Raw genomic sequence first — 16909 nt, forward strand, 5'->3', positions numbered from 1 at the left:
TCTCCACATTCACTGCCAGTAGAATGCACAGAAGACTAGTGACAACGTATTTTATACATGTAGTGCCATCTAGCGGCTGCCACAGCAAATAAAAAGCTCAGGTTAGCCTGAAAAAAAAATGGCGCTACACATATGCACCAACATTTGTTTTGAGGGATCATTTCTAGAGAACAAAATAAATCAGTCTAGAAACTTTACGGGCAAAGGTTGTGTGTGTATATATATATATATATATATATATATATACATATATATATATATATATATATATATATATATATATATATATATATATATATATATATATATATATATATATATATATATATATATATATATATATATGTATATATGTATGTATGTATGTATTAGCAGACAAGGTAAACGAAATGAGGGGCTCGTTTAACAAACGTATGAAGGACGCCAACAGTCACCGAAACCGTGGTGCACAGGGGAATATTTCTATTGTTTTCTTTAATTTCTTTTTTTTAACGCTTCGATTAATCTGTCGCTGAAAGAAAATTACTTATAAAGCAGCAGAAAAAACAACCATGCCGCCGGTGGGATCCGAACCCATGACCTCCAAATATCGCGCCCGGTGCTCTACCAACTGAGCTACGGCGACGGCTGTCCAATCTGCTGCTCTTGTGGGTATTTATGTTTATTGGGTGTAAGCGCCACCCTCGTCCTTAGCGGCGGACGTAGCACGTGACACTGCGGGTCCAGCGGATGGTTCAAACTGCAAGTAAAGAAACACTGCGAACTGGACTATTTGCCCATTGGTCCATGAAGAGTAGCGGGAGCGTGACCGAACCCAAGATCGCAAGCGAAAGAAAGCGGAATGTGCACGTCAGCGTATAGACACGAAAAAAAGGCCTGTGAGACGGACGACCGGCAGTAACCTGTGAAACATTAAAATGGATTTGCCACTCGAGACCTATCTGTCCGCTATAGGCAATCAGCTGAGGTGATTAATGCGCGAATGCACTAAGCTTAGCTCTAAGATGTTTTTATCACTTGATGTCAGCCCCACTTCACAGCGTACGAGCACTTGCTCCGACGCCCAGCACGACGCCTGCCATGGTGAGACACAGTGCTGGTAACTGATGACGCTTGCGCCGCCACCTGATAATATGTCGAGAAAGCTCAAGTATATGACTAACTTACAGCCCATCAAACGGATTTGGGGCCGCTGCCCCTTGGGAAGGACACGACGCCGCTGATCACGTCAGAGTCGCTATAGCAATGCTCCACAAGTGCCGAGAGCAGCAGGAGTGAGATAACGGGATAAATAACTCTTCCCCCTCTGCCGACGCGCCGTTATTTTTAATCGTTCTCCTGACAAGTAGAGGGCACTAGTCACGCTGTCGCCTGTAGCCATCACGTGTAGTTACTTTTGGTCAGCTGTAGACGGCAACAGCTGCTAGCCAGAGGACAAGGTGGATTTTAAAACTAACAAGAATTGTATATTTTACAATATGTAACCCTTTTTCACAACCTGCAGCAAATCCCGCGCCGTTTCTATTTTTCTCTTTTAGCACTGCGCTCCTTAAAAACTTGTGCCCCATCTGTGCAGGGCGGGTTCCGCTTAGGCAAGTGACTTTATGTTACCGTGCTTCACGTAGTCCTTTGCGTGCCCCGCAGTCGCAAGTAGCTGAGGTCACTTTCTTTGTTTCTTTATTGATTTAACTTTTCCATAATTTAGGAGGCCGAGATAAAAGTAACTACAGTGCAGCTCGAGAGGCCCTTGACCTCCTTTACGCATGGCAGCGGGTAGAACAACATGCAGAGCACATGTACAGTCGCGAGTAAAAAATATTAGCACAGATCACTGGCGCTCAGAATTTGTATCTCACCACCGCGGCGCTGTGGTTTGCAGACCTGCCTATTGGCCCGTTTCCATATTTGCAACGTAGGGGGGGGACGGCAGGAAGTAAGCTTTATCAAGCGTGCCATCGACCGAGGGTCGAACTGCCGACCCTACGTGACTGTGCATGTGGCATTTATTTTGGCTCGGTTATCGTGAGCAAAGATGGCTTCTTTTTTAATTACTGTTTTTTTATGTCTTTGATTGTTTGTCAAAAGGAACTCGCGGGAAGAATACATGCATTTAGCCAGTATTAGACAAGGTCGAAAAAAATATAGAGTTTATTTTCCCGATGCAACTAATTTACACAAGTCACTTTGTTGGGAAATTGTAATAACAATATTAACAGGAGCACTACCCATCAATTCAGGAAAAGTAAGGAGGACAGCTAGCTCGCTGCCGGAATGTGAGAGCAAATACGTCGTTGCACTAATGGCATGCATAGGCCCCACCGACCCTCACAATGCTTTGAAGGCGCTCAGGGAAGGAGTCAAACTGGCTGCTTGGAAGGTCAGGAAGAGTCTGAAGCCTGCTCCATTCCTTTTGAACCGCCACCCCAAGGATATCTGCCGATGACTCGTGCAGCTGCCTTTTAGCTACTCGCTCTTTCATTAACCACCATATAATTTCAATTGTATTCAAATCTGCTGCCTTGGGAGGCCATGACAGCTCCTGGATGCAGAGCTGTTAAAGCAGTTACCAAGGGCGGCGCGGCTGAGGCTGCTCACGAAAATAACTTCCAATGAATAAAAAAAAAACTATCCTATTCTTCACCAGTTACCTGCGGGAGCAAGTCTGCGCTAAAAAAAAAGACAGCGAGACAGAAAAATAAATTTTGGGGGGCTATGACAGTCCGCTGAACCCCCCTAATACTGTAGAATGGGAACGGCCCGGCACTCTCGTTATCAGCATCTTCGTCACCCGCAGCGCCACGCGTTGCCATTCCGGCGCTCCGGTGTTCTGTCATGTGTGATAAACTTTTTTACTCGCGACTGTACAGGTAACCTGTATGGAAAAAAAGTCATCCAGACATATGTCTACGAGATAAGAAGCAAAAGACCTTTTACAATACACTACATAATTGTTTGAAGTACATGAACTCAAGAAAGTCTTAAAATGTGAGGGGCTCATATTTTCGATAATGATGCGAATTTTAATAAAGCAATTTAGTATACAATTTAAAATTTATTGGGGCACAAATAGGATAACTACATGAATTCGGTTTACAGGCCAGAGTTCCAAAGCTCAAGCGACTGTCAACGTGGTGAATTGTTCTCAAGCATTTGTTTACTGTAAGTTTTCCTCTGTGTTTACTTCGGTAGTCCCAAGACATATCGGAGACTAAGACAAACCACTGCAAAGAACACTCAGTGGGTTTGACTGGCGTAGGTCTCTTAAAAGTTTAGAAAACCTTGACTACGTTTAGCGAGAGCCACACGTACAGGCAACACTAGTAAAAAACAAACTCAGTGACACAAGGTAAGCGCACATTTGTACACTAGCACACACTTTTCACTCAATGCTCTGATGTCTGTCAGAGTTCCATGTGACAATAGCAGGAAATGCTGCATGCAAAGTACTGCACAGAAAAGCATGAACGGAGCACGCAATTCAAACATGAGCTATGTGTGCATTGGAACGTTAGCAGTAAATCTTAATTTCCACGCGAGAGAAGACGAGAACTAAAAAGGTGTCAGAGTCAGAAATGACACTGTCATCGAGTGGGGAGAGTCCAAGCAAGGGCAAAGTCTTTACAACAGTTATGTACTCAAGCCCGCATTGTATGCATAGTGCTTTACGCACAGGAGCTTTCATTGTTCTGTGTTTACAAGAAGAGCTGAAAAAAAAAACATTCAATCTTGTACCGTATTTCAGGCTGTCGACGAAGAACACTTTCATAGGATAGCCTAGCGACAATTTTGGAACAACAAACTTGGTTGTCGAAGCACCCACGATGAGTCACACATGCATCGCCACTGTTTTTTAGGAAGATGGTCCCGGGTACTTGACGTCTTCTAACTGCAGGTGTTGTCTCACATGTAGCCAGCAGTCGAAATGGAGCTCGTCAAGCTGCATGGCGACATCCTCACGAGGATAGCAAACAACTCGCTTCTTCACGACACCAACGGCCCGCATAAAGTTGTGCATGTCTTGGAGGGAGTAGAGTGCCGACCTGATCATCCCCGCGGCCTCCGCTTCGCTGACGGTGGCGATCTCGGCGAATTCTTGCAGGATGGCACGATGCTCTGCAACTGGCTTCAGAGCAGTCGCACAGTACCTGCAAAGCGGCAGCAATACATGAAGCAGTGTCCACAGAATGCGACGTTTTATGCATGCTAGGGTAGTGCCTTTTACGGCTTTATCAAGCAATACGAGATCAGATAAAAACTCACAGGACGGTTACGACTGTGTAACGTGACATTCAACGATAGCTGTTTAGGTGTTTATTCACGTGAACAGAACGGTCCCCTGTTTGCCCAACCACCACCGGCATTGCTGTTTTCGACTTGGGTGTTCCGCTCCCCGCCTCATTTTCCAGCGGCGTTTGCTCTCCTTTCAGTTGTGGAACTTCAGGTGGTGTGACAAAGTTCTGCCCGAGAGTCGACAACGCCTGCAGCTCGGTCCTGCGCTTTATATCTACACTCATCCGGTTGGCGTTGACGTGACCACCGGTGTAGTAGTCACGTGATGCAGTCCTGCACTGGCAGGCGGCTGTTCCTAACAGAGCCACCCGTAGGCTTTTGCGACCCAGATTGACTTACGCAACTGGTGGGTGCTAGCTGTCCAACCGGTTATGCCGACAGTGACGAGAAAACGAGGGACGGGCGCCTAACAGCTATCGCTGTAAAAAAAAATCATGGAAGGTCCAGACATCTGATGCGGCAAATCTGCGAAAGCGGTGGGATTTCTCGTCAATTATTACTGTACTGAATGGTTTTACTTGAGCCAAAACTTCACACACGCGGCAGGATATTTACAGAGGCTGAAAGGGGTGGTGACGGATTCCTTGCGACTAACCAATAATGGGACGAGCGGGTTCATCCAGCCAGACATTGCACAAAATAATTATGCGGTGCACTCTGACAGTTCACAGAGATTTCTAGAAAAGCGAATTCACGCTGGCGTATAGTAAGCACAAGCATTTTGTTGGGCATTGCGCTTTGTGTCACTCTGTTTAACGTATGCAGACCCAGCGTTAATGCAGGTTATAGTAGCACCATTTTCTTTTCACGAAGTGAACCATTTCTTCGGCACTGCGGTGTTTTAGTTAGACAGGGGGCTGCCCTGAGGCCCAACAAAATAAATGACAGGACAAATTTTTCATCCAAGTTGATATAAGCAATAAAAGACAAAGCAAAAACCGTGTATGCAATTGATAGCCAGTTCACTGGCTGTAAAACGCAGTGACACTGACTAATCAAGCACAAAGCAAGATGTTGCTCTTCAGAGTGCGCTGCCATTTTGGCTATTTATCTTATTGGAGTCCTTGAGCTTCAATGGGAGTCTCCGCCACGTGTGATCCCCTGTTTGGTTTCTTAAAAAAACTTTTCATTGTGTCCGAGCCACTAGACCCTCTTGCCTCGTTTTGGCCAATCAGGTATGGCTGAAAAGTAAGGTTTCAAAAACTACGATAGTTGGAATACGGACCCTAGGAAGCTTCCACAACCGACAGCGAAAAAAAATAAAGGCGACACCATAAAATTGCCCAACTTCCGAAATGCTAATTGTTATAAATACTATATAAGCCACAGTGTCATTACTGTAACTACAGCATTGCATTCAAGAAGTAATCGTGCCTGAGAGCCAAACTCCTTAGAAACAATTGATAGATATTTCTCTGACTGACACAATCAGAATTTGAAGAGCATGAGGCGCGAAGCAGCTTGACACCCATTAATTCTGAAAAACTCCGGCACATATTCGTCATAAAATGGATAGCAAGAGTTCTCAATCCACATTTGTTCGCTATCTCTTCAGCTGGCAAAGTTTGTTCCTTTCTGGTCAATGTTAAAAATTGTACCCTCCTCAGGGTTCAAACTTCTTAATTTGTAGTGCACCTCAGCATATTTATTGAGTTCGGTGATGACGCTCTATTAAAAACTTAGGCATAGTACGCCCTCACAAAAATTTCTTTAGACAGTCTATAGACTGTCCATACTATAGACTGTCCATCGACTTCTGTCTATAAAGTCTACAGACTCTCTTAGACAAATCCTAAAGAACAGTCTATAGGCAACACAAATCCTATAGACAGTCTATAGACAATGTATTGATTTATGGCCACACACTTTTAGCAGACTTTCGTATATAGACTACGAATAGACAGAAAGAAATAGCTATAGGAAGGCAATAGAGTCAAAGAAATCTATAGACTGTCTACAGATCATTTTTGTAAGGGAGAACTAGTTGAGAGGTCACTCCACAGTACAGAGTTTACTTACTTGTCAAACCTTGAAGCTGTCACAAATACTATAGCACGGTTCACGAGGTCTGAGTTCCTCCGAGCCGTATCCATGACACAGAACCAATCGTCAGATGGTTCTATCCGGGTGAGTAGAACAACTCGAGTTAACGTGTAGTTCGCAGTAATGCCCGCCGAGAAGCGCCGAAGAAAGATGATTGATTTTTGACGTGGTACCATCATCATGTTCAGACGTCTGATGCTCTGGCTTGCCTCAACGATGTCAGCGAACCTTTCGAGATTTGCCACATCCATGTCAATCACTAAAACTTCCAAATCAACAACGCTTGAATTCCATACGAGTGATAGAAGAATCCGGGCCCAGCTGTAGTTGAAAACATCGTCGGTGCTCCCACGACACGAAGCGAAGATATTCAGTTCTCGTAGCGTCGAGGTTACTCCAATATAATTGGCAATTGCTGGCACATGTGCTGCACCCACTGGAGATATCGCAAAGCTGAGCTTTTTCAGTCGGGTAAACAGGGGTGACCGCTGTATAAGGACATCCTCAAACGCTGAAATTGAGTGGTTGGAGAGGCAGATTTCAGAAAATGCTTCGCTTTCCTCAGGACTGATCTTCCAGTCACAGCTCCTGGTCTCGGACTAAACTGTCTCTTCAGTGCTACTTTCCTTGAGTACTTTGCAAGCAACTGCCATCAGTGGCCTGTTTTCAATGTCTGACAAGATATTTATTATCAAAGTTCTTTGTTTTGGCATTTCCTTAAAAAAATAATTCCATAAGCCCGGTTCGAAGATGTCGGGTGGTAGGCTAAGCTCATTTAGCGATTCATTCCGTATGATTGCTGCGATGCATCTCTCCCCAACGCTTCGATGTTGACGTGTCGAGATTGCTCTGAGTGATTCAATATCGAGAATTTGCAGCACTCTGTTTTTTAGCATGACCTTTGTTAGAATCTAAACTCGTATATGGTCAATTCGAAAATTTTTTAGAGTTATGGAGGTCAGGGATTTATTGAGGAGTAATCCTTTCAGAATGCTTCCTAGCCACACCTCTGACCGGCTTTGTGAAGCTTCTGTAATCGATAGACATTTTAGCGTCGCTGTCGATTTTATGTAGTTTTGAAAAACCTGCTTGTGGGGGCCGTAACTTGCGTCGAATACCAGGGTAAGCTCCTGTAGAGTCGAGTCCTCTGAAAGGGCTACAAAGAAAGTCTTTTCTGTGGGATGGCCATCAATGTTAGGAGCGGATGTACTCAATACAGTTAATGATGTGGTACTGCGCAGATGTCTGGACACCGCTGTCAGGAGCTTAGCTGGACACGATTCATTCGATCTGCATTGCAGCTCTTGCAGGTATGTCATATAGGGGATGGCCATGCGAAAGCTCTCGAGAAAACCGGTGCGTTGCATTCCGAGCTTCAGTACTTTCAGTTTTGTGTTTCTGTAGAGGATTCTCGTAAAGATAGCGGGATACATCCGAAGGATGTCGGGATGTGCTTCAAAAGACACAATGCAATGATGATTTCGCAGGAGCCAATAAATAACGGTGACGGTTTGGTGCACTTGAGTTGCGCTTAACTGGTGAAAATGACGGCCGACGCCTTTAGTGTGAACCAAACGGAGAAGCCCGGATTTTCCCGCCACAAGCAGCAATTCAGCCTCCACATATTGCAGAAATTCGTTCCATACAGACAGCTCCTGGGCTTGGTGACATGTGTGCACTTCAGAGCTCGTGCAAGGGGCTCGATAGTCGATGGTCTTGCCTGAGAAGCGCCCCCTTGCCCCCTCCAGGTTGGCCAAGCGGATGAAAGCTGGCCCCACGTGGACTGGCGGATTGTGAGACATCCTTCTGGCATGCACCCTGCATTGGAGCTGGACGAGAAAGAAATATACTTTAGAAAAAAATTATACTTTCATTGTACAGCTTGCTTTAGGGGCTCAGACCGGCTTTGCTGAAATGAGGGCGTTAGTCATGCTACGTGTCATAGAAAAGCAGGCAGCGTCTCGCCTTGACACTCACAGTGGTCACACATTAGCTGTTCCTCGCTGCCAGATGCTGTACAATGGTTGCTATAGGGCTCGACGCATGAGTAGTCACCGAGGCGGCTGGTTATTGCTCCTATCGCCTCAGAGCTATTAGCTCTCCGTGACACTTCCGCTTTATATAACATGAGCATTACACTTTAGCCTGAAGTGCCGCAGTCATGATCAAGCACGCCGTTCACACTTTCCTTCCTCATTGCTTTTCTAAAGAGCTCTCCTCGCATGAATGCGCAACTAGTTTCATAGAGGGAAATTTCGCTTTCAAAGTGAATAATTTATGACATTAACTAAATTCGAGTTACTGTGGGGGTTGGGGAAGCTGGTTCAATCAACTGCACTCAGTTTAGCCGCCAACGTTGTTTCATGAGCGAACAATGCAGCTGGAACAAGGGACAGCAACTGGTGGCAGCCTTGCCGTGGCCTACCTTGCCCCATTCGCAAGACACTAAGTCTACCGATTCGAACCTGGGCCCAATTAATGGACGCGTTACTCTGCGCTTCGCTGTTATGCAGCGTTGGGTTCGGGTACACGACGTTACATGAAGCATATCGCTTGACGTCGCTGGCTCTATCAACGGACGACTGAACGAGAAAACGAGCAAGCCTCATGGAGTTACGAATTTTAGCGGTCCTAATGAAAATACAGCGGCAAGGTGACGCAAATGAACATACACTCACTTATGTTAAGGCAGAAGAGGTTCAGCTTGCTTCGTTGGAAGCGCCGATATCCGTTGCTGTTGTTGGTGCTTGGCATCGCTAGATCAACGGACCACTGAAACGAAGCAAAGATCACGTCTGGCCAATAAGTCTCGTGAAAGCTTATCTTCTTCTTGTTCTCGTTAGTAAGCATGGCACATACCCAAGCAGGGGAACTGGCCAAGGTTCAATAGATAAATCCAATTAGGTATTTGCGCGGGGAAAAATAGGCGTGAGAAGAGAAATAAAGATAAAAATTGGAAAAGTCAAATGAATTAAGGAAATATGAATTACTAACGGTGTCACTTCCTCTTCTTTTGTCACTTGGTGATGATGATGATGTCCTGGTAATACCCTTCATTGACGACCTCACCGAACCAGAGCTCTTCGATGCTACCAGCTGCGAAACTTCCAAACGGTCCACGATCTTCGGGGGTTACAAAAATGAAAAATTGAAATTAAAATTGCTTTTTGGGGAAAGGAAATAGTGCACCATCTTTCTCACGTCTTGGAGAATACCTGGGCGTGCCCTGAGGAAAGGGTTAAAGGAAGGACTGAGAGGAAAGGAAGAAAGAGGTGCTGTACAGGAGGGCTCGGGAATAATTTCTACAACCTGGGGATCTTCAATGTGCACTGACATCCCGCACCACACAGGCGCTTTTTGCTTTTCGTCTCCATCGCAAAGCGACCGCCGCGGTCGGGTTCGAACCCTTGTACTCTAGACCAGTAGCTGAGCGCCCTAACCACTCACGCACCACGTCGGCTTTAAATTGAGTTCAAGTTGCAAACTTCGAAATTGCTGATAACCGCAAAGCCGCCTGAGGGAACTCTACTTTTAAACTTAAAAACGCTTCTCGGAAGGGCCTTGAAGTTCACTTTGGCCGGGAGCATGCAGTACGACCGCAGCAGCTCATGAATCATGAAAGCGCATGTTGTTTTAGATGACAGCAGGTTGAGAACTTAAACCAGCAGAACGTGAAATGACATTAATCTTCATGCACAATCTTTTAACGCTCAATGTGATCTGACGGCAGAGAGTTTTGTTTTGGGATCTTCTGCCCGCTGACTTGATTTGATAAGCGGAGAATTTACTGTCGCACCTCTCACTTTCATCGCAAGAGGCAAGGCCCGTCGGGTGCAGGGCTTCCGAAATAAAGGATTTCTTTCTCTGACAGTGCATATGAAAACTTATTAGTTGCCAACCGGTTCTTCCTCCATTTCTCGGGTGTTTTTGTCAAAGCCCTAAAAACGCCCTGCACGCTGCTGTAATGGCTACAATTATTTTTCTACATATTGCAGCCATGCGACCCTTCCAAGAATAATGCAGGTTGAATTAAATTTTTCAGACCCTTGTCTAACCCACATTACCTCATCTCAGTAAAACTTGTTGGGGGGCTAGTTGGTGCATCTTTCCAAAAAAGGGTTGTAGCGCCAAAAAGGACAACACATAGCAAGCGAGACGGGACAGGCACAACTTCCAACTGTTTATTCACAGCGAATGCGAATGAATATAAGGAATGCAATCAAGATCGGTAGCAAGAACCATACATGAGCGCGAGGGTTTTATAAAAAATGTGGATAGAAGATAAGTGAGACACACACGTATCTCAGCCCCGTGTATCTAAAAAAGCAGTTTTATTCTAAATGGTGATAGATGGGGCACTAACCCAATCGCTACTGTTTCTTTTAATACAGAAGGCCTCCAACAGTTCACGGGCTGTCTGGCCCTTGCTTCTGTTTAAAAACTTTGTTTCTTTCAGCCTTGCCACAGAGTTAATCCTCATTTCTGCTCCGCGGTTTCCTTCCAGAATTCTGCCGGTGTTTCTGTTGCAAATTTCTTGGCAATGTTAGAGTACTACTGGTCCTGCACTGTGTTATCAGTTGAAGACCAGCTGTTTCTTCAGAAAAAAAGAATTTGCATTGGTTCTTGTGTGGCTCCTGTGCTATGTAACATCTTTCTTGCGAAGATGGACAGGTCACTGTCGGATGCTTTTGACGAAGCCAAAGTGCTGAAAACATTTAGATAAGTCGACGATTTTTAAATTATTTTAAAGAAACAGGTTTCCTCATCTTACGCAGATATAGTGGAAGAAGTTTTATCCGGTTTTAAACTGCCTAGCATAGGTTTTCACTTCACCCAAGAGCTTGTCCAAGGCAACAGATTGCAATTTTTAGACATTGCCATCACACTTAAAGACCAAAGCTTGTGCTGGATGTATCGCCCTCGCGCAAAAAAAAGAACTAATGCCCTATGAATCTTCCCATTCAAAGAAAGTAAAGCGCGCCATTTCTCAGAGATGCCTGGAAGCGTCGATGAAGAAATCATGTTGCCATTAAGCGGTAGAAAGCTTTCAAACACAGATTTGGAAGTTGGAAAAAGCAGGCTCTCCAACGTTGATGTTAAGTGGAGTATTTGAATCTTTTCTGCAAAAATTGAAGAAAGAACTTAGTAAAAAGGTGATCAAGATGAGGTCACCAAAAGCAAAAGTAGACCGGCTGTCATCCCGTGCACCCACAAGGTGGCGCACAATTTGAAGCATGTGGCAACAAAATATAAGGTTCCTGTGGTTTTTCCGGCCCAAAGAAACTGGCTGGCTTGTGCATTAAAACTGATCACAACAAGGTAAACAAAACTGAGTGTAAAAAAAGACATGCAGCTCTGCTTGTTAAATGTGCCGTGGGAGTCGTCTATCAGATTCCTCTTACATGGGGAAAGATGTACATCGGACAAACCGGCCGCTGTATTAACGACCAATTAGTAGAACATAATCGGGATTAAGAAAATGGTACTGGTTCACTTTTGCCACATCATTGTAAAGCCTGCGGAGAAGTAAGGAAGGTTAAGTGTGTGGCAAGACTGAAAGAAACAAAGGTTTTAAACAGATGCAAGGACCAGACAGCCCGTGAACTGTTGGAGCTATACCACTTCACCTGCGCCTTGCACACACCACAGTGCGACGCCAAGAGGGACGAGGAAAGATGTCCACTGCATGTCATGTATATCTTGTCATCTCAGAGCACATGCTTCCGTTTTCTCAAGCTGTGGAAGGCCTCCACCGCAGGCGCTCCTGGTACTTGTACCGCAGTAACGACGCGACGCGACTTTGGAGACGCTGGCACCCGGACTATTTCCTCCGCAAATTCATAAACGAAAACACCGCAGACCATTTGCTCCCGCTCACAATAGCAACAAGAGCAGAGAAGAGGTCGCCTACCTGGATGCCGAAGTGGCTGCAGAGGAAGAAGTCGAAGTCCAGCGGGTGCGTGACCACCGAGTCTACGGTCGTGCCGGGAGGAACGTTGCGGAACTTGCCCACGCCGTCGCGGTCGTTGGCGGGCATGAACCTCGTGTGGTGTCGCTACTGGACCACGACGAACGTCAGCGGTGGTTCGTAGGTCACGGTGGGAGACATTTCTGCACACGCCAGCCGGATGGCGCTCACCTGAGAGATTCAACAGTGGAAAGAAAAAAACTTGGTCAGGGTTTAAAGGCCACTCGACGAATCACGATATATACTTGGTTCAGAATGTAAAGAAAACACTCTGGACCTTCACGAACTATGCTCTCCTATCTTATACAATTATCGTTTGAGAAAAACTGTATGGCGAAGAGCAGCGTTTTTTTTTTCTTAGCAATGCTGTTATGGGTGATACTCTGGTTAAACGAGCAGTTTCAGCTACCGTTCAGTTCAACGGAAGTGCAGCTTTTCCAACCAACACTGAAATGAATAGCAGTCGGCAGCAGTTACACAGCACACTCCGCTAAATTGAGTTCACGCGGTTCACATTCTGGATCACATGATCGGTTTATACATAACTCTAAGCATTGATTCCTTACTTGACTTCACTCAACTAAAACTTCTGTGCAAGCTTGGCGTTTGAGTAGGCCGCTAGTGAACAGCAACACAGAGCCAAAAAAATTCAATACAGGAACGTCCGGCTTCACCGCTCAGCCGTTGTTTTCCTGGTGCCATTTCGCGGAATTTTATTTTTTCTGGCTACACTATTTCGAATAGTCTGATAGCACCCAAGAATCAAGCCGCTTTTCCTCGTAAAAGGACCTCCTTTCAGCCAATGGCGTCGTCTTATTCTCACGAACCTGCAAGGTTGACAATGCGGCGAGCACTGTGACAATGACAATAGTGACAATAGTCTCCCCTGTGAGAAGGAGACTATCCTCTTTCATCTGCCACTCCCTACATGGTTACCCTAGCAGACTCATGAGAACTGGTCTATGCCATTGGCTGCAAGAGAGTCCTTTCAGGGGGAAAGCCGCTTGGTGCTTGAGTTGTATCCGACTATAATGGAAGTTGTAGTTGAACTCATATTAGCCAGGATAGCTAGATGTGGCAGCCAGAAATGCCGCCGACTTGGCCGATGCAGCGGGTCAGTAGAATGGTCTAACTGCGACCCCCTACTGAGCTGACATCTCAACAGCAGGTGGCGCTGCCTTTTATTACCCGTGCCACATGCGCACTAGAAATGACCGCAGATGTTTGTAGCCTTAAGTTCGCCTATGCCATTATTTTCGGACCTGGCGCTACACGCCCAGATTTAATGACATTTATTGACAGATGTATTAACATCACAGATATGCGACAATAACAGAGGAGATTACAATCGAATAAATGACGAGCTTCAAATGTTTTCTGCAATATCCTGATGCCCTCTTTTCAATATAGGTCCATAGAAGATAACCGCGGGTTCAATTTAGAGACAACCTTGCCGAACTTGTAGCCAAACATGCACCGCTTATCACGCTATCAAATCATAAATCTAACCCTGGCTTCACAAGAAAGCATCAACACATGAGAAATAAGAAAAAACGATTGTACAAATATGCAAAGCACGAAAGTACGCCGTTCGCGCGGGGTAAATCTGTATTGTTCCGCCCTTTGTGACGAAAAAAATATTTTTCAAAAGCCCATCCTGCGCTACTTAAGAATAATCCGAGCAAGTCCTTCAAAACAATACGTGAGAATAATGTCAGTAATGATATATCAATACATGACGTTCACAGCACCCCCTACTCCAATGCTGACTGCCCTAAACCATTTAATTCGTTTTTCGCATATGTTTTAAGCCAAGAAGATAATTCTAACATCCCGTATGTGCAAGATTTTGGTTACCCCTACATAGCACCGATTGACATTACACTTGATGGCTTAGTACACCTTATAAATAACCTAGTATCCTCTTCCTCTGGTGTTGATGAAATTAATTCAAAATATACTAAAAAACTACATTTCTGTCTCCAGCATCCTCTTGCTTCATATCTTTAAGCAGTAAATATCTACAGGTGAGCTTTCCCCCGGCTGGTAAATAGGAAAGGTTGTACCGGTTTTCAAAAGTGGCAACAAACACTCGCACGAAAACTACCGACTTGCACCTTTTTGGAGTTTGCCAAAGCATTTGATCAGGTAGCACATTGCCGACTAATATCTAAGCATTGTGCGCTCAAATTAAATTCTTTAACTCTGTCATCGGTCCGTAATTTTCTTTGTAATCGCCAGCAGTTCACCATTGTTAACAATTATTAATTTCCACTCTCCAATGTTACATAGGGCGAGGCGCAAGGAAGCCTCCTCGGTTCATTACTATTCTTAATTCACATTAGTGACCTGTCAGCAACAACCTCATCTTAGATACGCATATTTGCTGACGACTGCATTATTTTGTGGCCAATAAAATTTACTAATTGCCACCTTGCACTTCAAAGTGACCTCGATTGCATAAACGACTGGTGTAAAGCATGTCTAATGACTTTAAACATTTCTAAGTGTAAGATAATTACTATTAGCCAAAAATCAGTCACTTCGCATTTTCCATACCACAACAGTAACGATACATTGGCTCGGACTGCGCAGTACAAGCATCTAGGCGCCCATATTTCACCAAACCTTTCTTGAGCTGAACACATAAACACCACTTTCCCTAAAGCTTCCCGGTCACTAGTTTTCCTTCGCCGTAACCTGCAATGAATTACCCCTCACGTGTGTGAACAAGCCTACATTACTTTTGTCCCAGAGCAACTAGAGTACGCTTCATCCATCTGATCACCTCATCAGAAATACCTAATAGAGAAGTTAGAAGCTGTCGAGAATGGGGCTTGTCGTTTCAATTCGCAAAATTACAGTTATCAGTCCAGTGTAACCCAACTAAATATCAAACTTTCGATCCATCCGTTGCAAATTCGTCGCGAGATCGCCCTTTTCTTTCACAAATACGTCCATGCCACTGATTCACTGCCAGCACATTTACAACATCCCATCTACTTATAACATTGATTACATAATAACAACCGCTATGCCGCATTTACGACAACAGATATGCTTTCAACTTCTCGCCACTCCCGCGTGCCATCCGTCTCTGGAGCGATCTTCCGGACTGCATCGCCCTGCAGGGTAATCATGACACATTTCGCGAACATCTACTCAACCACTTCGTTGATAACGCTTAGCACGCCATTTATATTCTCAGGATTCGTATAACTTCATTTTCAGCAGTTTGAGACTATTGCCTTTTTGGTTCCGTGGATGCGGAGCTTTGCTCATTTATGCCTGATATGTTTTATTTTGCTTTTGTATAACTCTGTGAATTTCCAGTTTTTTGTTCCATGATGCAGAGTTGTTTTTTACTTGATAATTATCCCATTTTGTGAATTGCGATATCTGAACTCACCTGTTTTTTTGTGTGTTTTGCTGTACTTTTACTATGATTTTTTTACTTCTAAGCTATTTTGCACAAACTTATGTATTCCCCCCCTTACACAATGCTTCTCCAGAGGCCTGTAAGGCATCTGTAAATAAATAAATAAATAATTTAATAACTCCCGGTGCCGATAACGCCTTCAAGGCAGTAAAAAAATCACCTGAATATAAACAGTGTTAACGAGCCAGTATCTCAGCAATGTCATTCAAATATAATATAAAAATTAATTTGTAGAAAATGCTACTGTTTTTGCTTGACAAGTCGTAAATGTAGAACTCGAGTGCCAGCTCACAGGCTAACAGTGCTTCAGAATTGTTGGTAAAAATGGTGCTCTTTATGAATAAACCATTAACCACTGGATAGTAACTTCTCCCAAAAAAAGTTGCGTGTTTTTCTGCATGTGGAATGAAGACAAGAGTATACACTGCTCGGGCGAATGAGTTGTGGCAAACGCCACAACTCAAACACCAGTTAGTCTGCCTAATGCCAGTTCCTGTCTAATGCCATTATTATGAATGCGTGGCACCGAGCCAATGGCGTTAAAACTTCATCTACTAAGTAATTAATGACATTAAACTTGACCGTGTGGCACGGGTATAACACCTCGAACTGCCGTTCAGTTCAACGGACGGTCAACTGCACAGCCGTTAAAATCGCCCGTGAGTAAAAGGGGTGAAACGTGGCGCGGGTACGCACTAAACCCAACCACAAGCCTCAGTCTCGGATCATTACAACCTTTTGAAGAGAAACGATCAAGCTGACGTCAGCTGATACTGAGAAGACGTCTCCAAAAATGAATGTCCTGGATGTCCTGAAATTATAGCGCTGTGGAGATCTATTCGGTGTCGTTACATATATTGTTACGCACAGCTAGTCCGCTTCTCAAAAGACAAAGGTTATCCAATGATACTAGCAACACTAAAAGAGGGCAAAGCTGCCTTAACCAGATGAGTGTTTAGTGGGCACAGTATTGTAGTAGGCACAGTTGCTTACCTCGCTTGAACCCGTTGGTGTGGTAGAAAGCCAGTAGCAATTCCTTGATCATGTCCTTCAGTTCTTTGATGATTTCCACATGCGCCTTAGCCTCGGAGTCTTCAATCTGTACCCGAATGGTGGCGTGAAACTTGGACGGTACAGAGTCTAAGCTTCCGACGCACGCGGCGATGGAT

General features: G+C 44.6%; 1 protein-coding gene across 3 annotated transcripts; it reads right to left on the reverse strand.

Annotated features, from left to right (window-relative positions):
- Positions 1-1661: 1661 nt before the first annotated feature.
- On the reverse strand, positions 1662-16867 carry LOC144115290 (protein argonaute-1-like). Of its 3 annotated transcripts, XM_077649615.1 has the most exons (5): positions 16734-16867; positions 12245-12472; positions 9012-9105; positions 6310-8162; positions 1662-4145 (listed from the first exon to the last, which is right to left on the reverse strand). In XM_077649615.1, exons 2-4 carry the CDS (start codon positions 12368-12370, stop codon positions 8014-8016), a joined length of 369 nt encoding a protein of 122 aa, XP_077505741.1. In that variant the 5' UTR covers positions 12371-12472; positions 16734-16867; the 3' UTR covers positions 1662-4145; positions 6310-8013. The 3 variants fall into 3 exon arrangements, with proteins under 3 accessions (XP_077505741.1, XP_077505742.1, XP_077505740.1); XM_077649616.1 differs by lacking the exons at positions 12245-12472; positions 16734-16867 and adding an exon at positions 9328-9446; XM_077649614.1 differs by lacking the exons at positions 9012-9105; positions 12245-12472; positions 16734-16867 and having other exon boundaries at positions 6310-8007.
- Positions 16868-16909: the final 42 nt, after the last annotated feature.

This window comes from Amblyomma americanum, chromosome 1 (assembly GCF_052857255.1).
Source record: "Amblyomma americanum isolate KBUSLIRL-KWMA chromosome 1, ASM5285725v1, whole genome shotgun sequence".
Taxonomy (NCBI): domain Eukaryota; kingdom Metazoa; phylum Arthropoda; class Arachnida; order Ixodida; family Ixodidae; genus Amblyomma; species Amblyomma americanum.